Below are 25535 nucleotides of genomic sequence, written 5' to 3' on the forward strand. Positions count from 1 at the left end.
GCTTGAAGCATCCTAATTGCTCAGTAGTTATTGTGAGAAATTCTCACCTGATAGTTATTGTGAGAAATTCTCACCTGTCTGAATTCAAATAACTGGACTCGAAGACATAAAGCATGACAAAAACTAAGTTCTGGAGAGCTGGTGCCTGTGGGCAGGCAGACACACACAGAGCAGTGATCACAGGCAATTTAACTCCATGGTGGGAGAGACCCTCCTCATTGGCTGAATACTAAGGAATTAACAGTCTCTCCCCATACATCGCCTCGGTCTTACTGTCTCCAATTGGGTTATTTAAAAAAACGGGCTAGGGCCTTTTCTAATCTCTCCACCTCCTTTTGTCTAGGGGCCCTAGACTCTAGTCTAGGCGGATCTTCCTGGGAAATGTGCTATTGGTCATGGGCACAGTTCTTCGTTCTCATACCCTTTCCATTCGCCCTCTTCCCCCATCCCGTTTGCCCTGGAGAAATTCAGGCTGTTTCTTTTCTAACGGTTGCCTATGCTGCCGAATAATTCTACACAGAGGCCTGTCTCCTACAGTTATTATTGTTATAAAATGAACAATGAGTGAATACTTCCATCTTGGAGGTGCCAGGAAGATGGGCAGCATTTCTAAAGAAGGCAGCTGGGATCAGAGGAGGGCAAGGAGGCTTGCTTCAGTCTCCCTGGAGGAGCAAGTCTAGGATTGTCACGGGAGTGTCTGCCTCACGTACACCGCCGCCTCGCGATCCCCTCTGGGATTGGTACAAACCCTAATTCCCGGGCCCTATCCCAGAACCACTGAAAGGAGCCCGCTGGGCACGGGGTCTCAGATCCGCCTTTCTATCGACTTCTTGGCACGCGGAGTACTTCTGCCCGGCAGGGGTAGGAGTGACGGTGGTCCCGCCTGCAGCGCAGCCTTCCGCCTGCGGGGGGCGGCCGAGGGGCCTGGGCGGACGCCGCGGCTGCGCAGAGTGGTCCTCACGCCGGGCCCAGCCGGATCCACCTGGCTCAGCTGACAGCTCCGAAGGCGGAAGAGGCGGTGCGCAGGTTGAGCCGGGCGTCTCCGGACCGGTCGGGAGAGAGGCTTGGAGGGGCCTCGGGCTAGGGCGGAGGGCGGAACCTTCGGGCCCGGCACGGTCGGCTCGCCGGAAGGAACGGTGGGGCCAGCGCTCGGTGCACGCGAGACCGAGAAGGGCGGCCGGGCCGGGGCAGCTCAGTGGGCTTCAGCCCCCCGCAGACACCGGACGGGGCGCCCCCAGTCCGGCCCGGCTAAGACCGCGCCCCGCCCCAGGGCGCGGAAAGACCGGAGGGTCCAGCCCCGGCTTCCGCGGGACCTCGCGCGGCCGCACTGCGCCCTGTGTCCCGGCGCGGGGCAGCGAGCGCGGCTTGGGCCTGCTCCCGGGTGTAGGTGAGTCGCACGGACTACGACTCTGCACGCGGGCTGGCGAGCGGTGGAGGCGCCGGCGGCGGCGTGCGGGTTCGGTGCCGGGCTGACCCGGCTCCGGAGTCCCCGGGTGTGGCCCGGGAGAGGGAGGAGATTTTCCCGGGCCGCAGGGAACCGCGGAGGAGGGGCTGCCCTCCGCAGGGTAGCGGTTTCCAGTTTGCCAGAACTAATGTCAGCCTGGGATTATCTCTTGTCTGATTGCGCCAGGATTTATTCTGGGTCCTGTGTTACCGGTGAAGAAACAGGGTGGGCTGAATCCAGATTTAGTTACGTATTAATGAGCTGTGTGGCCTTGGGCCGGAAAAGGACCTAAAATGCCAATTTTTCTCATCTGTGTAATGGAAATAGTGATAGCACTTGCTTCCTGGGTTGTGGGACTCTAGCAGGAGTTAATGCATTTAAAGGGCTTACGCACGGTAAGAGCTCACCAAGTATTAACTGTTCTTGCTGGTTTGGGTTATTGTTGTTTTTGAGTTATTGACATAACTCAAAATTGACATTCTTTTTTTAAATCGAATTTATTGGGGTTGACATACAGGTTTCAGGTGTCCAGCTCAATAAAACATCATCTGCACACTGCATCGTGGGCCCATCACCTCAAGCAAAGTTTTCGTCCCCATTTCCTCTGTGTTCTTGCTGTTCCTGTGACACCAACCCAACCTCCAGCTTCTAGTGGGACGTGGCAGAGCAGTTACTGAGCTGTATGACTCTGGCTCCCGGTCTCAGCACACTGCATCTCACTCCAGTGCACTTCTGATTTTTTCCAGTGTCTACTGCAAGGCACTGCCAGATGCTGAGAACAGTACACACACGCAAAGGACGTGATTCTCACCCTTAAGGAACTTACGCGGTCTGGTAGGTGAGGAAGTGCAAACTGTTGTCATGCAAGGCGGGCGTCAGCCCCCCAGACAGTGTCATAGGAAAGTTACATTAAAAAAGTTTGCTGGATTTTTAGACAGGCATGGCATCTAATTAGAAATTTCTACATAGAGTAGGGGCTTTGGAGGTGGGTCTGGAAGGCCACGTGGATAGAATCAGAGGGAAATGTAGGTCAGCGACCTGAATTAAAGGATTGGAACCCCCAAGGCAGCTTCAGAAGCTGGGGTGTGATGGGGTAGATCTCATTCCTGGCGGCACATAAGATCACTGATACCTGATTTAATTGCTCAGGTGGCTCTAATGTGCAGACATGGAGAAAACTAACCTAAAACCAGAAACTATAAACTATAAATTCATCTCTCACCCCACTTATAAATATTTAAGTAGGAAGAAACAGCTTAATTAGTTAAGCTTAATTACTACATCTGGTAAAATTGTTTAAAATTAAATAAGGTCATTTGAAAGGACTTAATACAGTACATTGTAGGTGCTCAATAAATGTAAATTGATTCTGAATTTAATTATAGCTTATTTGAGAGTCATACATCTGAGAATCTTTTTAAAATTATGGTTTCATATCATACTTTTGCATAATTTTGGGGTGTTCGTAGGATTCTCCATAACTCATCTATGGGCTACCCCTCCCTTTACTCCCACTCCCAGCTCAGAAGCATTTATTTTTTATTTATTTTATTTTTTAAATATATTTTTATTGATTTCAGAGAGGAAGGGAGAGAGAGAGAGATAGAAACATCAATGATGAGAGAGAATCATTGACCGGCTGCCTCCTGCACGCCCCCAACTGGGGATCGAGCCCACAACCTGGGCATGTGCCCTGACCGGAATCGAACCTGGGACCATTCAGTCTGCAGTCGGATGCTCTATCCACTGAGCCAAACCAGCTAGGGCTCTAAAGTATTTAGAATGAACTTAGTCTTTTCCTTGCTACCCTGAGGGGGGCCCATACAGTGTTGCTCTTGATTCCCACGCAACTTAAGGGGAAACTTTCACACTGTCCAGAGCCCTTGGTTTCCTGCAAATAAAGGAGGAGGGTGTCCTCAAATTCCTTGCAGCAGGAACCCACTGAGGTGGCACCAATCTTGACTTCCAAATGGAACAGTGCATCTACTAAAGGGAAAGTGATGACATTTGCATCATAAATCTGAAGAGAACCTGGGAGAAGCTTTTGCTGGCAGCTCATGCCATTGTCACCATTGAAAACCCCGCTGATGTCAGTGTCATATCATCCAGGAACACTGGCCAGTGAGCTCTGCTGAAGTTTGCGGCTGCCATTGGACCTACTCCTATTTCTGGGCACTTCACTCCTGGAACCTTCACTAACCGCATCCAAGCAGCCTTTGGAGCCAAGACTTCTGATCCCTGGGCTGACCACCAGCCTCTCACAGAGGCGTCTTATGTTAGCCTGCCCACCATTGCTCTGTGTAACACAGACTCTCCTCTGTACTATGTGGACATTGCCCCCCCTTGCAACAACCAGCGGGCTAACTCAGTGGGTCTCACGGTGGATGCTGGCCCGGGAAGTTCTGCGCATGCATGGCACCACCTCCTGTGAACACCCATGGGAGGTCATGCCTGATTTTTACTTCTGCAGAGATCCTCAAGAGATTGAAAAGGAAATTTCAGAGTGAATGGGCTGTTCCAGCTCCCGACTTCACTGCTGCTCAACCTGAGGTCCCAGACTGGTCTGAAGGCGTGTAGGTGCCCTCTGCCTATTCAGCAGTTTCCTACTGAAGATGAGCGCTCAGCTTGCCACTGAAGGCTGGTCTGCAGCCACCACTGCTCAGGCCACTGGATGGGTAGGAACAACTCCTGAATGGTCTTAAGCTGTTCTTCCACAAACTCTTAACAGAATGGAAATAAGGTTGACAGAAAATAAACAGTTTCTTAAAAAAAAGTTTGCCTGTGTGCATGTGTGTAAGTGCTTTTAAATATCCTACTGTCATGCTTACATTACCTAATGTGGAGTGTCCCTTTGCAGGATTAATTCATTAGCAGGGAGAGGAAAAACTGGAGGGGGATAGGAAATGAAGGAACAGAAGCAGCAGCTGAAGAAAGGAGAAACAAAAACTAGATGTTTTTCAAGGGTTTTGTGATGTACTCTCCTCTCATGACCTTGACGGTCTTTCTCACTCCTCCCAGGTCTGAAATCAGTAAGATAAGACTTGTCTCATTACCTTAGTGGTCCTTCTCAGCTCCTCCCAAGGCTGAAAATGTCAGATAAGACCTCTCTCTGCTGGATACACGCAAATGCCCCTTTAACCATGTGACTCGCTGTTCTGGGAGAGTAGTATTCAGCTGCAGATTAGGATTGATTGTGTTTGATTTAAGTGGCAATAATGGAAATTCAGAATTTAAATTTGGAGAGGGTGCTAACACCATATTTTGTGTTTTTTTCTGTAGATGGCAGGATTTCTATAGTATATCTAGTATGAGTTCCACATCTTGGCCTCTTATCCAACTTCAGCAGTCTCATCTCCACCATCTGGAGAATAAATGGGATATTTGCATGAATTCCAGACTCTGAACTGAAATAGACTGCAGTGTTCATATTCTTTTCTTGTTATTATTAACAGGTACTAACTGACCTCAAATGGAACATGTCATTGTCTTAGATAGGGATGCAGCATAAGCAGAACCATTTTCATATGTTGGAGCAATTATTTTTTGAAAGTGGCATTATTTTAAATGAATTTGTCTAAATTTTGTAGTGTCACCTTTTATAATCTGAAAAGCCATGTCCTAACTTAGTTTTATACATTTCAATAAAAAAATTTTTTGTTAAGAGGGAGAATATTTGCAAATGCAATTATAGTCTCAATATTTTAATTGACAGAATGGTAAATTTTTGTTGTTTTGATTAAACTATTTTCATAGATTCTCATTCATATTTTTTTACATTTAAATTATCTGAAATTTTGGTGCATATTTTAGTTGCTGTGATTAAAAAGCATTGATTCATACTTTAATTGTAGCATATTTGTGTTACCTAAAATAATGATAAATCTTAAACTTGATTTGACAAAATTTGGTATTTCCAAAATTTAATGTTACTTTGCTGCTTCCTTAGTTACCTAATTCTCTTATATAGTATCTGTACCTATAACATTTCTAGAACAGGGTTTTCTAAACTGTGAGTAATTTTGTCCCTTCAGAATATCTGGCTATTGATTTCAGAGAGGAAGGGAGAGGGAGAGAGAGATAGAAACATCAATGATGAGAATCATTGATCAGCTGCCTCCTGCACGCCCCCTACTGGGGAGCGGCCCACAATCCGGGCATGTGCCGTTGATTGGAATCAAACCCGGGACCCTTCAATCCTCAGGCCAATGCTCTATCCACTCAGCCAAACCGGTTAGGGTGTCCAGATATTTTTGATTGTTACAACTCTCTTTTTTACTTTTTATTTTTATTGTTACAACTCTTGAGGGAAAGGCATGCTATTGGTATCTAGTTGGTTGAAGCCAGGGTTATTGTTATAACATCCTATACAGAGGACAGCATCTCACAACATAGAATTATTTATTCCGATGTCAATAGTGCTGATGTTGAGAAAACCTGCCTTAGAGATTCCTGTGGATTTAAAAAATTCATTTATTTTTTAAAAGTATATCAAATATACTTTGACTTCTTTCGTGGGCAGGGCATGTTGCTAGGTTTAGTGGACAAGCCAAACTAATTTGGGATTTGTCCTTAAAAATTTTTTTTACATTATGCTTTTTCCCCTAAATTAGTTATATTAACTGATAAAGTCAGCAGTTAGAAGCACCAAAGTCATTCTTTTTGGAAAAAAAGGCTGTTACTATTGCAAAGCTACTAGAATATTAGACATGCCTGTCATTTTTTAGTTTAGCAGAATAGTGAGAATATTGATTTATTCTTTGCACTTCTTTCTGAGGAATTTTTTTTTAAAATATATTTTATTGATTTTTCACAGAGAGGAAGGGAGAGGGATAGAGAGTTAGAAACATCGATGAGAGAGAAACATCAATCAGCTGCCTCCTGCACACCTCCCACTGGGGATGTGCCTGCAACCCAGGTACATGCCCTTGACCAGAATCGAACCTGGGACCTTTCAGTCCATAGGCCGACGCTCTATCCACTGAGCCAAACCGGTTAGGGCCTGAGGAATTTTTGTGTGTATGCGTGTTTGTGTGCTACTAGACTTTTCCAAACTCAGCCTTTCCTGTTCTTAACTGATGTAACTGTCTTTAGCTCCTCAGAAAATTAAATGTCGGCAGAAGACCGAGAAGCCCAGGAGGATGAATTGCTGGCCCTGGCGAGTATTTATGATGGAGATGAATTTAGAAAAGCAGAGTCTGTCCAAGGTGGAGAAACAAGGATCTATTTGGACTTGCCACAAAATTTCAAGATATTTGTGAGCGGTTAGTTAATGTTCTCTTAAACTGATTTTTCTAAATAAAGATTATTCTCAATTTCTTAGTGAAACTTAAATTATTTGTTTTTCAATTACAGTCTACATGTAGTATTATTCTATATTAGTTTCAGATGTACAGCAAAGTGGTTAGAATTCTATGTACTTTACAGAGTGGTCCCCGAATGCTTCAAGTGCCCAGTTGGTCCCATACATAGTTATTGCTGTTGTTACCTATATTCCCTATGTTGTAATCTACATCTCTGTGACTCTTCTGTAGCTATCAATTTATACTGCTTAATCCCTTCATCTTTTTCAACCAGCCCCCCTTCCTCCCTCCACTCTGACAACTGTTAGTCTGTCGCTGTATCTATGAGTTTGAAACCTAAATTATTTATCACCTTGTGTTTTTAAGCATCAGTGATAAGTGGTATTATTACAGATTTAGTGCATGTTTCTGTTTTAAGTGAAAATTGAACTGGGAGGTAAACAGTTTTCAGTTTGATTCCACCTTTTGACCATTGAATTTAGGATATTATCCTCATATTCATGCATTCTAATCTTCTAACTAGCAGTTTATCAGCCACGACTCATGGGCTATTAAATAGAGATAATAAAAGAGGAAATTGAATAATGTATGCGAAAACATTTGGAAGCTTTAAAGTATCATGGTGGTGGTTAATACTATTTGTTTTCCAGAATTATTTAAGCCAGCGGTCACCAACCTTTCAGATCTCATGGACCACCAGTGGTCCACAGACCACCAGTTGGCGACCGCTGCTCCAAAGGTTTCCTTAAACCAGTGGTCACCAACCTTTTGGACCTCACAGACCACCAGTTGGCGACCGTTGATTTAAACTACTATAAACATGCGACATGTGCTATTACTCTGTGACCCTTTGCTTCAGAAAAACAAAAAACTGCTTTATTTGATACAAACATTTACAGGAGACTTTGATACACACTTTCTCAAATATTTCTATTATAAAGGCATTGAGAAAAGAAAGTGTGATAATGTAAAATGAAACTTTGTGTTGTGTGCTGTATCTTGTCCTCAAGCCTGAGATCATTATGTTGGAACAAATTGTCCCAACTATGATTCATGGGTAGTTGATACATGCTGATCTAAGTAGGTCATGGCTCTTTGATAGGAAAAAACATGCCTTTCTCTAGATTGTGTTTTTAATCATCTAATGTAAAACAATAACAAAAGAAAACATTGTGTATTACTTGCTCTTACTGTTAGGAATTGTACTCAAAAGTGAATACAAGAGTAAGTTGTGTATCATCATTATAAATTTCATGGTGCTTAGTAGATTTTTCAAGGGCTTACAAGATTTTTTTTTTTTTAAGTGGCGGCTAAGAAGTTAAAATTAGGAACTAGAAAGTGCTTTGGGGGAGGGTTTTTAATCCCCTCAACAAAAACATTAAGTCTTTCTTGAGCACTGCTCAACAGTAATGGACACTCAAGTATTGACCAACTGATCCTTTCTAATCTTTGTTTTTGGTTCAGGCAATTCAAATGAGTGTCTCCAGAATAGTGGCTTTGAATACACCATTTGCTTTCTGCCTCCACTTGTGCTGAACTTTGAACTGCCACCAGATTATCCATCCTCCTCCCCACCTTCATTCACACTTAGTGGCAAATGGCTGTCACCAACTCAGGTTAGACCCGAAACTTAATTTCTCTTATCCATTTTTAGAAACTTAAAAAATCATCTTTAATTGAAGACTACCTTGATCTTGACTTCAATGCATGGAGAACAGATGGCTTTGGATTTTGTAATTTTTTCCCCTTGCCTTCATGAATCCTAATGTTAATGGGTTGAAAATGTTTGGTGCTTTAGAAAGAAATGGCAGTATTAAAATTATTAATCATTATGAATTGCAATAGGAGTAATTTTTAATCAAGTATATTGTTTCTTTTCTTTTTTTGCTATTTTCCCATTTACTCTGTATTGTGATGAAACAATAAGTTTCTCCTCATTTTCCTTAGATGTTGGAATTACTCTTTTTTTCTTAGTTTCTTATCCATTCCTTAAAAGAAAGATTTAATTGTAATTAGGAGGACTAAAATTGATCTATTATAGTTAGAATAAACACATTTCTTAAATAAACATAAGTGCTTTTATTTTTAAAGCTCTGAATAATAAGAACAAATAATTGTTGAGTGGTCTCTCACACGATATGATTACACACAAATAGAAATGTATATGATTCCTATAGATAGCTCATGAAGGCTGGAGACCTTATATTATGAACAGTAACTTCCTCTAGATTATATAACCCTTTCTAGTAACAACCTTAACTTGTGATTGAGACATAAAGATGACTTGAAGCTAATATAGTGTTCTGAGGTAGATAATGGATTAATAGCAGCTACTTTTCTAGAAGTCATGATGAAGATTGATAGATTGATGTATATTAAGACAAAAGCTGTCAGAGTTATTGACCTTAAGGAACAGCTTGTCAGTTTTTCCTTTTTGATCATGTATTTTTCATTCCCTCCCTTCTCCCTGCCCCAATAGTCTAATCTTTAGATAAGAGTGCTTTTGTAAAATTGAGCTTTAAAAACAAAATTAAACTTAAAAAAAGATAATACACATAGAATAAAAAGGAGTATTACGTTACATTCTAATAGCTGTGCCAGAGGCAATACATGCTAGACAGTGAATTATTTGCCCACTTCCCAATATTAAAGGCTATTTGACATTTAGATCACTGATAGTTGACTAAATTATTTAGATATTTATAGTCCCATTTTTCAAGAGAATTCCTGATACTTTATATCCATGCGTGTGTATGCATATGCACACACACACACACACACACACACACACACGTACCACACAAAGACAGATTAGTAGGGTGTGTGGCTGTAGGTAGTTTCAGATTCAGTCAAATAGAATCTACTTAATGCTAGCTTTGGAGGGTGTAGGAGAGGAGAGTTGTTCATTATTTTATGTTATATAGCTAAAATTACAGTAGGATTTTCTATCAAATAAAAATTTTGTGTATGTAATTGACATTTAACTCATCTTTTATACTCCTTCTTGGTTCAGCTCTTGTTTGTTGCTGGGCCCTGAGTCCTTGGCATTATGAATTTCACCTGTTGATAGTGAAGTTGACACATGGACCTGTCTTTCACTGAATTGGGGTTGGTAAACAGAAGGGAACTAGGCTTAGTTTTCTTATAGTTTCCATTATTCCTCTCCCAATATATATACATGCACAGTCTCTCTTTTTCTCTTTTCCTCTTTCTATCTCCCCTTTTTCACATTTATGTATATCCCTGATGCCTCTTTTGAGAAGGGGCTGGAGAAAAGAGGATGGAAGAGAATGGCTTCTTCATTGGATTTTGCTCAAACAGAACTCAAAGCTTCCCTTTTAGTGTTTACTCCATTTTACAGGTTTCAACAGGTTTCTAAAGTGTGGTTGATCTTATAAGCATATTCATGTAAATGTGGAAAATCACTAGTGGTTTAAGTTCATGCCTGTGTAGAGTTGAGTGAGCAGCAAGGAACAGAAAATGTAGTCCTTGTTCACTTGTTATTTAAATTTACATAATCTATTTGCATCTGGAAGACTTAATTTTTTTGTTTGCCTAAAAAGAAAACCTGCTTGTAATTCCTAAGTTCTGCTTACAAATATTTCACATTTCTAATAGAGAGTCCTCTTATATTTGCCATTCAAATAAAACAGACTACTTCTAAGGTAGAAAAGTTGAAATAGTTTAAACTTTGGTTGCTTACCTTAGAAAGTGTGAATTTTCCCTATGGCAGCCAAACCACATTGCAGGCTTGTAATCATGTCCAGGTTCAATATCAGTCTGTCTGCCCCCATTAACCAGGTTCTGGGATAAGCCCAGATTGCTTAGTTAAAACCAGCTTGTAAATCTGAGTAACAAGGACTCTGAGGTTGGATCCTGTTACTGATCTTTTCATGAGTTGACTTTTTGATAGGATTTGGAAGAATTAATTTAAAACCTTTAAACTGTTCTCTTTCTAACTATTATTGCAGGGTATCTACAGGGCTAAGGCTCGACAGGAATAGAAACAGTTAATTTTAGAACTGGATCTCTTTCCCCTACCTGAGGTATAGCAATATTAACACAAAGGACAGTTAAAGAACAGAGAAAGTCCTCCATTCAGCGGAGCATATGTAAACCTAGTTCTACATGTTCAGTCATACCATCTCTCTTGTTTTCATGGTACTTCCTCTAGCTTCTGACTTTGTCTTCTACTATGGCTCATGTTGCTAATAATTTAAGAAGTGATCCAATAAGAATGAATATTGGTGCTGTTTTATAGCACAGTGTATCACAGCAGTGGAAAAAAAAAATCATTTTAGGAAGTGTGAGAGCCTAACTTAAAGTTTCAAGGGAAATCAGGAGTTGAAAGCATCATGATCTTTCCAAACTCACTGCATCCTCATGTGTTTTTTCCTAGCTGTCTGCTCTCTGCAAGCACTTAGACAACTTGTGGGAAGAACACCGTGGCAATGTGGTCCTGTTTGCCTGGATGCAGTTTCTTAAGGAAGAGACCCTAGGGTACCTGAATATTGTCTCTCCTTTCGAGCTCAAGATCGGTTCTCAGAAAAAATTGCAGAGAAGGACGGCTCAAGCCTCTGGCAACACAGAGCTAGATTGTAGAGGAGCAGCTGGATCTGCTGTAGACCAAGAAGAAGTTGTGGATGAGAGAGCCGTGCAGGATGTGGAATCGTTGTCCAGTCTGATCCAGGAAATCTTGGACTTTGATCAAGCTCAGCAGATAAAATGCTTTAATAGTAAATTGTTTCTGTGCAATATCTGTTTCTGTGAGAAGCTGGGTAGTGAATGCATGCACTTCTTGGAGTGCAGACATGTGTACTGCAAAGCCTGTCTGAAGGACTACTTTGAAATCCAGATCAAAGATGGCCAAGTTAAATGCCTCAACTGCCCAGAACCCAAGTGCCCTTCAGTGGCTACTCCTGGTCAGGTAACTTAACCGACAGCTGCATCCTACTTTTCATTTCACAAAGGGGGACATCTCAGGAACTTCCTTGCTAGGGCTCATCAGGGCATTCTGAGATCTTGGAGCCAGCCCACAAGTTGTTTCACTGTATCCATCAATAATACTCTGGTCTTGCCTAGCCTGCGTGGCTCAGAGGTTGAGCGTCGACCTATGAACCAGAAAGTCAGGGTTTAATCCTGGTCAGGGCACATGCCCAGGTTGTGGGCTCTATCCCTAGTATGGGGCGTGCAGGAAGCAGCAGATCAATGACTTTCTCTCATCATTGATGTTTGTGTCTCTCCCTCCCATTCCTCTCTGAAATCAATACAAATATATTTTTAAAAAATAAAAGAAAGGAGTTTTAAAAAAAGAATGCTTGCCCTGGCCAACGTTACTCAATGATTGGAGCGTCAGCCTGCACGTGTACCTGGGTTGCAGATTCAATCCTTACCCCTGGTCAGGGCACACATGGGAGGCAACCAATTGATGTGTCACTCTCACATTGATGTTTTTCTCTCCTATCTTTCTCCCCTTCCCTCCTCCCTTCTACCATCTCTAAAACGCAATGGAAAAAAATATCCTCACTCCTAAAAGAATGCTATGGTTTTTACCATTTAAGCATACATAAATGCTTTCTTTGCTGGCCTCAGAATGGGCAGTCCTCAGCAGGGATGAATGTTGAAAAGGTGTAAAATAATTCTGGTGACTTAATTTTGTATATTTACTAGAATGCCATCGACCTTGGAGAATCACTGCCTGTCTTTGTGTGAGGTTGGGATCTGAAGGGGTATCCCTTGGAAGGTTAACCGAATCATTAATAGACGGTAACATAAGGACAGCTTGCTTGGTGTGATTTTAAAAAATTAAATTTATGAAGGCATCAATGTACCTATTTAAAGTGTACAGTTTGCTTAGGTTTTTTTTTTGTTTTTTTTTTTAATGTATTGATTTTTAGAGAAAGAGGAAGGGAGCGAGAGAGAAACATCAGTTGTTGTTCCAGTTATTTATGCATTCATTGGTTGATTCTTGTATGTACCCTAACCAGAGATCAAACCTGCAACCTTGCCGAACTGGTTTGGCTCAATGGATAGAGCATCGGCCTGCGGACCGAAGGGTCCCAGGTTTGATTCCGGTCAAGGGCATGTACCTTGGTTGCGGGCACATCCCCCGTAAGGGGCGTGCAGGAGGCAGCTGATCGATTTCTCTCATTGATGTTTCTAACTCTCTATCCCTCTCCCTTCTTCTCTGTAAAAAATCAATAAAATATATTTTTTTAAAAAAACAAAAAAAAGTCTGCAACCTTAGCGTATCGGGACAGTGCTCTAACCAACTGAACTACCCGGCCAGGGCCAGTTTGCTTAGTTTTGACAAATGTGTAGATCCATGTAACCACCATCTTAGTCAAGATACAGACTTGCCATACTTGGTTAGATCTTATTTTTTTAATATATTTTTATTGATTTCAGAGAGGGAGGAAGTGAGAGGGGGAGAGAGAGAGAAACATCAGTGATGAGAGAGAATCATTGATAGGCTGCCTGCCTCCTGCATGCCCCTACTGGGGATTGAGCCCACAACCTAGGCATGTGCTCTGAGCTGGAATCAAACCGTGACCCCTGGTTCATTGGTCAACATTCAGCCACAGAGCCACACCAGCTGGGCTTGTTTTGATCTTGAAGTGAGGTAGAGGGGTTTCATTTATGTGCATCTGATTTGCCCCACAGCCTAAGTATATCCTCAGGAACAGAACTGGTTGGGAAATTGTCAAACCTCTGTGTTTTAAAATATTTTACTCCAGGTCAAAGAGCTAGTAGAAGCAGAGTTGTTTGCCCGTTACGATCGGCTGCTTCTCCAGTCCACCTTGGACCTGATGGCAGATGTGGTGTACTGCCCCCGCCCATGCTGCCAGCTGCCTGTGATGCAGGAGCCTGGCTGCACCATGGGCATCTGCTCCAGCTGCAATTTTGCCTTCTGTACCTTATGCAGATTGACCTACCACGGCGTCTCTCCATGTAAGCTCACGGCAGGTAAGTTGTATCAATGAACTCAGTTCTCTTGTCCCCCATTCCCCACCAAAACCCCCCAAACTCATCACTTGAGTTTTCCATTTGGAAGTATTTATTCAACAGAAACTTTTGTGTTAGATACTGTCCTCACTTCGGTGGATATATTAGTGATCAAATGCCTTCATGAAACTTACATTCTAGTGGAGGAGACAGGCAAACATGTAAAAAATATCAGATGATAGTAAGTGCTAAGGAGGAAAAAAAATAAAGCAGAGATAGGATATTAAATGTTCTGAAGGGGAAGGAGCTTGGGATTTTACTTTGGAAAGCCAGGGGGAAGCCTCACTGGCAAAGTGATTTGAGTAAAGACTTGGAGGAATTAAGGAAACAAGTCATGCAGATATCAGGGGACAACAGTCCAGGGAAGGAATGGCAAGGTCATTTTTATCTATGGACGTGAAATAATGTCTGTTCTGGCTGGCAGATGCATAGCTGTCACTCTTGTTTCCATGGCACATATGTCTGATCAGTCATCAAGTGTTTCCTCATTGAGATCAGGGAGGCCTCAGAATCTTCCTGAACACAGCACTTCAGAAAGCCATCCTCTATTGAAGTAGACACAAGATATGTAATCTGTTTGCCATTTCTGATCTAGATAAGGATTGAGAAGGCAGGCCTTTGACATAGATTTAACTGGACTCTCATTTAAATGGACTTGGTCTTTCTCAAACTAACAGGGATGATGATAATAGCTACTTTAGGGTTGTTGTAAGGAAGAAATTCATTTGATTGTATTTTTCAAAAGTATTGGTCCTTGCCCAGCTAGTGTGACTTAGTGGCTGAGCATCGACCTATGAACCAGGAAGTCATAGTTTGATTACCAGTCAGGGCACATACCCTGGGTGTGCAGGAGGCAGCTGGTCAATGATTCTCTCTCACCATTGATGTTTCTCTCTCTCTCTTTCTCCCTTCCTATCTAAAATCAATACAAATATATTTTAAAAAATAAATAAAAGTATTGGTCCTTGACAGAGTAGGGGAGAAAAACTAGTCCTTCACCATAGATAATTTTGAGAACAATGGGCCAGTACATGTAAAAGGCAAAGTGGTAACTAGTTTTATTTATTTACTAGAGGCCTGGTGTGTGTGGGGGGGGTGGGGAGGCCCTTCAGCCTGGCCTGCACCCTCTCTAGTCCGGGACTCCTTGGAGGATGTCCAACTGCCTCTCACAATCCGGGACTGCTGGCTCCTAACTGCTCACCTGCCTGATCACCCCTAACTGTTCTCCTGCTGGCCTGATCGCCCCTAACTGCCTCTGCCTCGCCCCGCACCTGGGACCCAGGATTCCCTCCTCCAGCTGGTCGCAGGCACCCGGGACCCGGGCTTCCCTCCCTCTGGCCGGCCGCAGGCACCCAGGACCCCGGCCGGCTTTGCCCAGGTCGGCTGCAGCCGCAGGGGACTGTGGATGGGCGGCTTCGCCTGGGTTGCAACCGCAGGCACCCGGGACCACAGAGCGGGTGGTTTGTCTCTCTCCTGGACCGCAGGCACAGCCGCTGGCGCCCAGGACCATGGGGACCATGGAGACCGTGGGGCGGGCAGCTTGTCCCTCTCCTGGGCCGAAGGCGCAGCCGCAGCCACTGGCACCCGGGACCATGGGGCGGGTGGCTTGTCCCTCTCCCGGGCTGCAGCCTGGCTGGTCCTCATTCCTCTCTCGCAAGCTCATCAGTGCCTGGCTGGTCCCCATTTTTCTCTTTCCAGTGTTGAGTGTCTGAGCCCTTACGGCGTGAGGGTGTGACAACTGTTTGCATATTAGCTCCTTATTATATAGGATTTTTGGTGCCCTTGACCGGAATTGAACCCAGGACCCTTCAGTCCACAGGCTGATGTTCTATCCACTGAGCCAAACCAACTAGGGCAAAGTGGTAATTATTAATGCCGTTATTATTATTATAGTTACTAGTTGGCACTGTTAGAATGTTATTATCTTCAAGAAAATACCTTGAGGAGAATGAGTAGGTGCTGCCATTGCCTACAGCAGAGTCTTGTAGTGGTCCAATAGATGGGTTGAAGAACTCACCACAGCATAATTATAAGCCATTTATTAGATTTCTGTAACCTTAGCATTGAGAGGCTAAAGTACATTTCACGTGTTTCACAGCATTTGAGGAAAAAATGGAAGGTAGACTTAGGGGCTTCAGTAAAATTTGGCATCTGATTTCCTCTCTCTCTCTCTCTCTCTCTCTCTCTCTCTCTCTTTCTCTCTCTCTCTCTCTCTATATATATATATAAATATATTTATAGATGTTAGATTTTACCATATAAAATATATGAAATACTAGCATTTTTATTATTTTGAGAACATTAGAGCAATAACCTTTGTCCTTAATATACCTAGGAACACAAAATAGTTAACATTGTTGAGAGTCTTGATCCTGTTGAAAAATTAAGATAATAGGATTATGAACAAAAGCCTTTTGTGTATAAGTAAAGGCTTTGGGAATAGCTGCCTATTCATTTAAGTGATAAATAGAAATCAGATTGAAGAGTATCAAGGGGAAAGGTGTCAGGAGGAACTTTTTAGTAGCTGTGAGTGATAAAATTTATTCACTGACTTTTTTTTAATATACCAAATTAAACCGCCTTTGCCCTTAAGCCAAAGGTGCTTTTGTTTATTTGATAAACCTTGTTATTATCAAACTAGAGGCCTGGTGCATGGATTTGTGCACTGGTGGTGTCCCTCGCCCAGCAGTCCGACATCCTCTGAGGGTTCCCAGAGTGCAAAAGGGCACTCTGCAAAGTTGCTGTCACTCTGCAGCTCCTGCACTAAGCGTCTGCCTCCTGGCGGTCAGAGTGCGTCATAGCTACCAGCCAGTCGGCCAGTGGGCCTGTCGGCCTGTCACTTAGGCTTTTATATATACAGTGGGGCCTTGACTTACGAGTTTAATTCATTCCGTGACGGAGCTCGTAACTCAAATTACTCATATGTCAAATCAAGAAGTGAACGAGTGAGACACGTGATGCTGGGCTGATGTGGCGTTCACTGTGAGGTTCGCTGCGCCAACTAGCGGTGGGGTAGCTGAAGCTGGCTCGTAACCCGAATTTTAGCTCGCAATTCAAAGCAAAAAATCGGCCGAGAGACGGCTGGCTCGTATCTTGAAAAACTCGTTAGTCAGGACACTCGTAAGTCAAGGCCCCACTGTATATAGATGGTGAATGATGCTGAGTTAGTGGAAAATCAGTGTCTGTTTCAACCTTTGCGTTTTTTAGATAAGTCAGTCCTTAACTGTACACCACTAATTGTACAAACATATCAACATTAATAAGTCAAAATCAAAAGGAAAAGATAACCTATTATTCTACCACCTTTACCAAATTCAACTTTTCTAGTTGGAGGATTCCTTTTTGTTCTTTGTTATTTGTGCATGTCTAACTTTACCTAGTCATAACCTAACTACGCTTTTTTTCTGGATTCTGTAATGAGTATTTTAATTGAGCTGTAGCCATCCTAACTATAAGTTTTTAATAACAATATTATGTCACAAATGACTCTTTCGCACATAATTCTTTCCTTGGACATTTAATTTGTTTGCTATTGTTATGTGCATTTCCATGCATATAACTTTACTTTGGATTATGATAAAGTCCCAGAGGTAGCATTATTGAGTAGTCAAAGGTTATAGCCATTTTTAATAGTTTTTAATCAGCATTGCAAAGTTATATAAAAGTTAATTTTCCATTTCACTTTCTAGAGAAATTAATAGACTTACAAAATGAGTACCTGCAAGCAGATGAGGACAATAAAAGATTTCTGGAACAGAGGTATGGTAAGAGGGTGATTCAGAAGGCACTGGAAGAAATGGAAAGTAAAGAGTGGCTAGAAAAGAACTCAAAGAACTGCCCAAATTGTGGGACTCCCATAGAGGTAAACAGACTCACAGGCATGTTACGATCATCTCAAGAAGCCTATTAATTTTATGACTAATTAAAAAAACACATTTTGGTATTTATTAAACCCTCTTACTTGGAAGTTGTAAATTAACAACTTAATATTGTCATCTATTTTAAATGTATGTAGATGTCCCTTTTCAAAGTGCTTTCATACAGTGACAGTTGTTCTCACATTATATCCCCCCCTTAAAATTGAATGGGAAGCCATCCTAGAGCCAGAATCAACTCTTGACTCATCTATGTGATTTTTAAAAAATCAAGCCTGACTTCTTCTCAGAACTTTTTATCCTGGAATTGAACACACCTGTTTAACAAGTATATGCTTAAGAAATGGGCACATTTTCCCAAATGTATATAAATCTATTGCTTCTTGACAAAAATCTTAATATGTTTTAAAATCAAAATATATCTTTGTATTTGATTCTACTGTGTCAATCCATTACAGTAGTCCTCTTGAATCTGTGGAGGATATGTTCCAAGACTCCAATAGATACCTGAGGATGATACTAAACCCTATATATGTATTATGTATTTTTCCAAAACATACAAACATACCCATGATGAAGTTTAATTTATAAATTAGGTACAGTAAGAGATTAACAATAACTAATAGAATAATTATACTATAATAAAGTTATGTGAATGTGATCTTTTTCCATCAAAATATATTACTGTACTGTGTTCACTCTTGAGATGATGTGCAGTGATACAAAATGAGGTGAATTATATAGGATTGTGATGTAGTGTTAGGCTATGGTTACTTGAATATGAGTGCTGCGATATGGAAACAGGCTAATGAGAAGGAAAGATTCACGCCCTGGTTGAGATGACGCAAGGTTTCATCTCACTTCTCAGAATGGTGTACAATGTAAAACATGAATTGTTCATTTCTGAAGTTTTCCATACAGGGTGAGGCAAAAGTAGGTTTACAGTTGTTCATACGGAAAATAATACAATAATTAATGAATAATACAAAAATAAACTTTTGCATACTCACAACTATAAACCTACTTTTGCCCCACTCTGTATTTTTGGACCATGGGTTAAGCATAAGTAGCAAAACTGCAGATAAGGGGGTACTACTGTATATCTGAACTGAACCTGGTGGTCATTCCCTAAGTACGCCATTAAGGAAACTGACATTCTATTTAACCAATTTAACTACTTCTGATGTATCTCAGCCCTATGATAAAGTGGAGGACTTGATACCAAATGTTTTTTAGATTTATGTAAAAAGTTTAAAATCACATATATTAGATCCAAACATTTTAATTAATCTAACTACATTTTCTGTTTACAATATAGTGCATTTGGTTTGTATCTAGAGTTTATCAGAAGAAAACTTGCTAAGTATCTAGTTGTAGGAAAGCCTGCTAAATATTTCCTGTTTCACCTGTAATGCAAAAGAGTTGGCATTAACTAGCTATCAATGTGTTACCTACCATAGTGTTCAGCTCTGTATGAGGAAAGGGACTAGGACTAGGACAGTGGTTCTCAACGTTCTGGCCCTTTAAATACAGTTCCTCATGTTGTGACCCAACCATAAAATTATTTTCATTGCTACTTCGTAACTGTAATGTTGCTACTGTTATGAGTCGTAATGTAAATATCTGATATGCAGGATGGTCTTAGGTGACCCCTGTGAAAGGGTCATTCGACCGCCAAAGGGGTCGCGACCCACAGGTTGAGAACCACTGGTAGGAGAATGTTATACTGAATCTTTTTGGCATGTGCATTCCTCTTTTGCTTTTATAGCCTTGATATTTTTCCTTTTCTGTCTTTCCCACCAGAAATTAGATGGATGTAACAAGATGACATGTACTGGTTGTATGCAATATTTCTGTTGGATTTGCATGGGTTCTCTCTCTAGAGCAAACCCTTATAAACATTTCACTGATCCTGCTTCCCTGTGTTTTAACCGGTATGTACACAGAGTTCCCCAGGCTCAGCAGCAGTTTTTGGCCCTTCATTTGCAGACCACAGATCCAGTGTTTGACTTAGTGCTTTGCTTATTAAAGAACTCTCTTACACACTTCCCACATATGTGAATTTTTATATTATTTTCTTGAAAATGAGGTTTATGATGAAAATATGCTACCTGGAAAACTTCTTCTTTTTTATCCTCCTCAGCTTTTTATAGTAAAAAATTTTAAATAGAAAAGTTGAAAGGATAAGACTGAATAGTAGGATAACGTCCACCAAAATTATTAATTGAGAGTGTTTTGCCATATTCTCTTTTTTAAAAAAATATGTTTTTATTGATTTTTAGAGAGAGGAAGGGAGAGAGAGAGAGAGAGAGAGAGAGAAACTTAGATGTGAGAGTGAAACATCTATTGGCTGCCTCCTGTATGCCCCCTTCTGGGGATGGAGCTAGAAACCCAGCATATGCCCAGACTGGGAATTGAACTGATGACCTTTTGGTTCATGGGTCGATGCTCAATCACTAGACCGCACTGGCTGGACCTGTTCTCTCTGTTTTTTAATTAAAACTTTCTAATGTTTGTTCTCTAACTTTTTTGCTGAAGTACTTGACCCTAAGTTGGAGATAGGATGCTTCATCTCTAAATGCTTCCATGTGTATGGCCTAAGAAAATTCTTCGATATAAGAATACTTTAAAAAAATTAATGAGACCTGGACGGTGTGGCTCAGTTGGTTGGGTGTCATTCTCTACACTGAAAGATTGCTGGTTCAGTTCCCATTCGGGGCACATGCCCAGGTTGTAGGCTTGATCCCCAGCAGGGAGCATCAAGTTTCACTCTCAGATCAATGTTTTTCTCCCTCTCCCTTCCTTTCTAAAAAAATCAATGAAAAGTCTCAAACAGATTAATGACAATGGCATATTATCAGCTAATAAACTTATTAAGAACCTTCCAGTTATCCCTAAAAATATCTTTTAAAGTTGTTTTATTGAAACAGGATCTAATCAAGTTCAGTCATTTTATTTGGTTCTGTCTCTTAAGCCTCTCTTTTTTAAACATCTATTTCTTTTTTTTAAAATACATTTTTATTGATTTCAGAGAGGAAGGAAGAGAGAGAGATAACATAAGGAAAGGAAGACAAGTTGGTAACTATAAAACATACTAAAAATGGAGAGTGCATGGACCATGACGATAGAATGGAGTGATTAGCATGTAATAAAGTTATAGTGTCTCAAAAGAGTTTAACTTCTAGATTGCTTGATTTCCCCGGTCTTGGCTTATTCCACATATTGTGTGCATTGAGTATCAGTTTTGTGACACTCATCTTCCATTACTTATCCCTGGCCCTAGGGAGTGTCTGGATCCTAAAAGGGCTATTCTAATAAGCTTTAAGGCAGCTAGCTGTTCAGAGGGACCATATTTTAGTCCTTCTCAGTGGAAGATTAAAGGAGAGGAAAAGATAAAGATGTTATCTGAGGAGTACAGAAAGTATTTTTGAGACAAGGAAATAAATTATTTATAGTTTCTTTCAAGTTTATAAAATTATACCTTATTATATGCTTCCAGGTTGTTCTATGCTGTGGATGTTGATGAAGATATTTGGGAAGATGAGATTGAAGAAGACTAGTTCATTCCTACTGCTCAAGACGTGGAAGTGAAATGGTTTGCCCTAATCTTTTGCTGAGTATACAGAGTAACTCAGGATATTTGCAGGATATTTAGGGTTACCATTCATTCACACTTCCAGTGTAGAAGATGAGAATGAGGTTTACATTTTCATGTGGCACTACTGACTAAGGCACATTCATACATTTGTCAGTGTAACATAATGGAGAAAATTATAAGCCAAAGGTTCCGAAAATGAAAACTAAGTAATATTAAATATTACTATGTTCCCGAAACTCTGAATAGTTAAAAATTTAAATATTTATTTTCTTCCCCAAGCTTTAGGTAAGGAGAAGGGGTCAAGAGTTCAACTTACAGACCTTTTTATCTCTGAGAATCATCCCTTTAAACTTCTGAGGGAGTCTTCCTTACGGCTGGGGTGGTTAGAAGCCTTATTAAAATTGTACAAAGAGACTGATCTTACTCCATGTTACATTCCTTCCAACCTAAATTTCTGCTGAGTTCTTTTTGGAGGGAACCCTTTATAGCCGATTGGATGGCCCAGTGCCATTTTGATCTGCTTTTAAGAATAGAAATTTATAATTTAAAAAATATTCTATAATACCACAAATAATGTGGGTCACCTGATACTGCTTTTCAGAATAGAAATTTATAATTTAAAAAATATTCTATAATACCACAAATAATGTGGGTCACAGATATAGCAGGTGGTATATAGTTCACTGATGCTGAGCCAAATCTGTTATTTAATGACACTGGCTCAGAAGAATTTCAGCGCTGTTCAGCTTTCCTGAGCAGTAGAGCCTAGATTCAAAACAACTTGTCTTTGCCACCTTCATTCTACATTCTCTCTTTTACCCTCACCCAGCCTTCTGTTGGTAAGGACAGTTTTAATATCAGCTCCTATTTTTATTTCTGTTGCTGGAATAAGAGGAAGCCTAATATATTCATTCCCAAGCTGAACAAGCTGAGCTTCCAATTATGTGCTTTTTGAACTCCACACTACTGTAGTTCAGTCCTGACTTTCTAAATTCTTTCTATAGGTCTTCTCTAATGTGCTTTGGGAGTTTGGTTTCCCACCTGTTTTTTGCAACAGCACCCTTTTGGCTTGCCTAGATCCCTATTTCAGGGTTTTGTTAGCTTTTTGAAAAATTGTCTTTCCTTTTGGTTTGGTAGCAAAATAAGATTTTTTTGAAAAGGGCAGAATTCAGCTGCAGCTATGAAAATGTTTTTTCCTACCTTGTCACTGAAAATTGGGGAATCATTTTTAACCATTTTATGTGTGTGTATCCAAAGAGTCAGCAGTGACTATTTCTGGATTGTCAATGAGGATGCTTAATCTTAAAAATAAAAATAACTTAAAAATTGTCTTATAATTAGAGCAGAGTTTGATGATACGTGTTCTGTCGCCAAAGGCTTGTAAAGTCTTATTTTTGAGGCATGAGTTATAAGCCATTTTTAAGATGGTGAAGTTTTGGGTAGAGTACTTTTGTCTCTGATTATAATGAAAATTGGGGTAACCCCCTGAATGCCCTAGAAATAAATTACCTTGGTAAAGGATGGTATATCAAGAAAATACATGAACAAAGAGTGTTGTACATAACCTAATTTCATGAAGGCCACTTTTACAAGTGGACTGAGATTTACCATAAATTGACATGAACCTCATGATTTCTTTCGGTGATAGAGAGCAGAGGGTCCCTTTGCAGACTGTCAGTTCATCCTGCCCAGAGCTAGTTTGAAGAAGCCACATCTCTTGATTTGATGTAAAAGGTTTGGATGTAGAACTGATAAATGAAATTAAGTTACTAAATGACTTTTTAAGTCAAAATAAAAGTTTTGTGACATTTTAAGCTTGTCATTGAACAAATTTAAGAGCCTGCCTTTGTCAGTTGAGATGCATCTTGTCCCACTTATTTTCTTAAGTAATGTTTTTAATTTAAAATAAATATACATCCCTTCCTGTTGAAAAGAATGATGGAGAAAAGACTTGGCAGCCACATTCCCAGACCTATAGCATTAACAGCAGGTCATTTTTTAGTTACAGAGGGTTCTAGTTTACATTAGACATTAATATACTTACATTTTTGTTGTTAAGAGAATTAATCAGATATGATCATCATAAAGCCATTCATGTGGCTGCCTGCTTTGGAAAGGAATTTAAAAATTTTGGCAGGAATTTTGGAGATCCCACTAAGTAGTAATTTTGCCATAAGCATCACCAGCAGGTGGCAGCAGTTGCCATGTTATAAAAATTCAGTAAATGGTTAAGACTAGTAGCATTTGTTTTATGTCTGGGATTTTAATTTTCCTTATTGTTTCATTATAGTCTGTTATACACATTGGTGAGTAAAATGACATCCTAGATAATAAAACCCTAATATGCAAATCGACCCAACAGCAGAACAACTGATTCACTATTATGTGCACTGACCACCAGGGGGCAGATGCTCAATGCAGGAGCTTCCCTGATGGTCAGTGCGATCCCACAGAGGGAGCGCCGCTCAGCCAGAAGCCCGGCTCACGGCTGGCAGTGGTGGGAGCCTCTCCCGCCTCTGCAGCAGCGCTAAGGTGCAGCTAGCTGAGCAGTAAGGCATAGTGAGCAGGCGGGCAGTAAGGAGTGAGGGGTCCCAGACTGCGAGAGGGATCCCCACTGTGAGAGGGATCCTCGACTGCCAACTTAGGGATCAGGCCTAAGCCAGTAGTCAGACATCCTCTGAGGGGTCCCAGACTGCGAGAGGGCACAGGCCAGGCTGAGGACACACACACACACACACACACACACACACACACACACACACGCGCACGCGCACACGCACACACACCCCCCTGCCCCGAACGAATTTTGTGCACTAGGCCTCTAGTTTAATAATAGCAGCAAGGCAGGAACAGGAGTATTACCAAATACTGTAAGGCCACTTAAAACTATATTTGAACCAGCTGACATCCAATTGTTATATAGCAGCGGTTCTCAATCTGTGGGTGGCGACCCCTTTGGCGGTCGAATGATCCTTTCACAGGGGTCACCTAAGACCATCCTGCATATCAGATCTTTACATTACGATTCATAACAGTAGCATCATTACAGTTATGCAGTAGCAATGAAAATAATTTTATGGTTGGGTCACAACATGAGGAACTGTATTTAAAGGGCCAGAAGGTTGAGAACCACTGTATAGGAAGGTGGCATTCTTGATAGTAGTACTTGTTGGCAGCCACTGAAGAAACTAACTTATAGCTGTACCATGATGCAGCTCCTAAGGAGGATGGAGAAGTTGTGACATTGTGGGACCCTCTGGAAAGAGTAGCCAAATAGGTCCTTGAACTTTGGCTGAATAATACAGTCAGCCAGCATACCAGTCTTAGGGTTTTGAGTCAGAAAAATGGCTTTGATGATATTCTTAACAGATGTTTATGGTAACTTTCAGCACCCACAGTCTAATCTCGCGCAATTCCGAGGATCCCGTATTTCTCTGAGCCAGAGGATGCTCAGCGTTGTCACAGTATCCTATTGGAAACTTAGGCATCTCATCATAGGAAGGGTTTTGATTCCCAGGAAAGAGGCATCAAATTTGCAAATTTATATCTTCAATAGACCAGTTTGCTAATCCATTATCATATAATATGCTGTTATTTCCCCTGGTTATTGTATATGATCACTACTCTTGGGGGTAACTGTCAGGCTTACAACAAATAATGGGTGTCTTCTAGAAACCAAGGCACTGATAGGGACAGGATAGAGCAACATTTAGACCAGCCGTGGGCAAACTACGGCCCGCAGGCCGGATCCGGCCCGTTTGAAATGAATAAAACTAAAAAAAAAAAAAAGACCGTACCCTTTTATGTAATGATGTTTACTTTGAATTTATGTTAGTTCACACAAACACTCCATCCATGCTTTTGTTCCGGCCCTCTGGTCCAGTTTAAGAACCCATTGTGGCCCTCAAGTCAAAAAGTTTGCCCACCCCTGGTTTAGAGTCTGCTTTCATGAAGCTTACATTTAGTGGGAAACAAAATCATGCCAGGTGGTAGAAGTTTGAGAAATAGAGCAGTGGGGGAGAGAGAATTTGGATTGCTATTTATGTTGGAGGGCCAAGGAAAATCTCTTTGATAAATGACATTTGAGCAGAGATCTGAGGAAGTATGGGGTTAAGCCATTCTGGAGGGGAATAGTGGGCCAGGCTCTTGTATCCATCTCTACTTTGTAAACGACAAATTTAATAGAAGAGGTGACACATTTGTGTGAACATGCTGCCACTTATCACTTGAAACACATTCTACCCACTCTTCCTGAAATATAGCTCTCCATGTATACTTAATCTTTTTCCTTTCTGAGTATCAGACTTGGGGTT

The 25535-nt window shown here is 41.1% G+C and overlaps 1 protein-coding gene across 11 annotated transcripts; it reads left to right on the plus strand.

Annotated features, from left to right (window-relative positions):
• Window positions 1-1012: 1012 nt before the first annotated feature.
• Window positions 1013-22559, plus strand: RNF14 (ring finger protein 14). Of its 11 annotated transcripts, none has more exons than XM_059698725.1 (10): window positions 1014-1387; window positions 1962-2278; window positions 4724-4896; window positions 6536-6705; window positions 8209-8360; window positions 11144-11671; window positions 13482-13710; window positions 17439-17611; window positions 19428-19558; window positions 21124-22559. In XM_059698725.1, exons 4-10 carry the CDS (start codon window positions 6552-6554, stop codon window positions 21182-21184), a joined length of 1428 nt encoding a protein of 475 aa, XP_059554708.1. In that variant the 5' UTR covers window positions 1014-1387; window positions 1962-2278; window positions 4724-4896; window positions 6536-6551; the 3' UTR covers window positions 21185-22559. The 11 variants fall into 11 exon arrangements, with proteins under 11 accessions (XP_059554713.1, XP_059554714.1, XP_059554708.1 ...); XM_059698729.1 differs by having other exon boundaries at window positions 2191-2278; XM_059698730.1 differs by lacking the exon at window positions 4724-4896 and having other exon boundaries at window positions 1013-1387.
• Window positions 22560-25535: the final 2976 nt, after the last annotated feature.

This window comes from Myotis daubentonii, chromosome 5, assembly GCF_963259705.1.
Source record: "Myotis daubentonii chromosome 5, mMyoDau2.1, whole genome shotgun sequence".
Taxonomy (NCBI): domain Eukaryota; kingdom Metazoa; phylum Chordata; class Mammalia; order Chiroptera; family Vespertilionidae; genus Myotis; species Myotis daubentonii.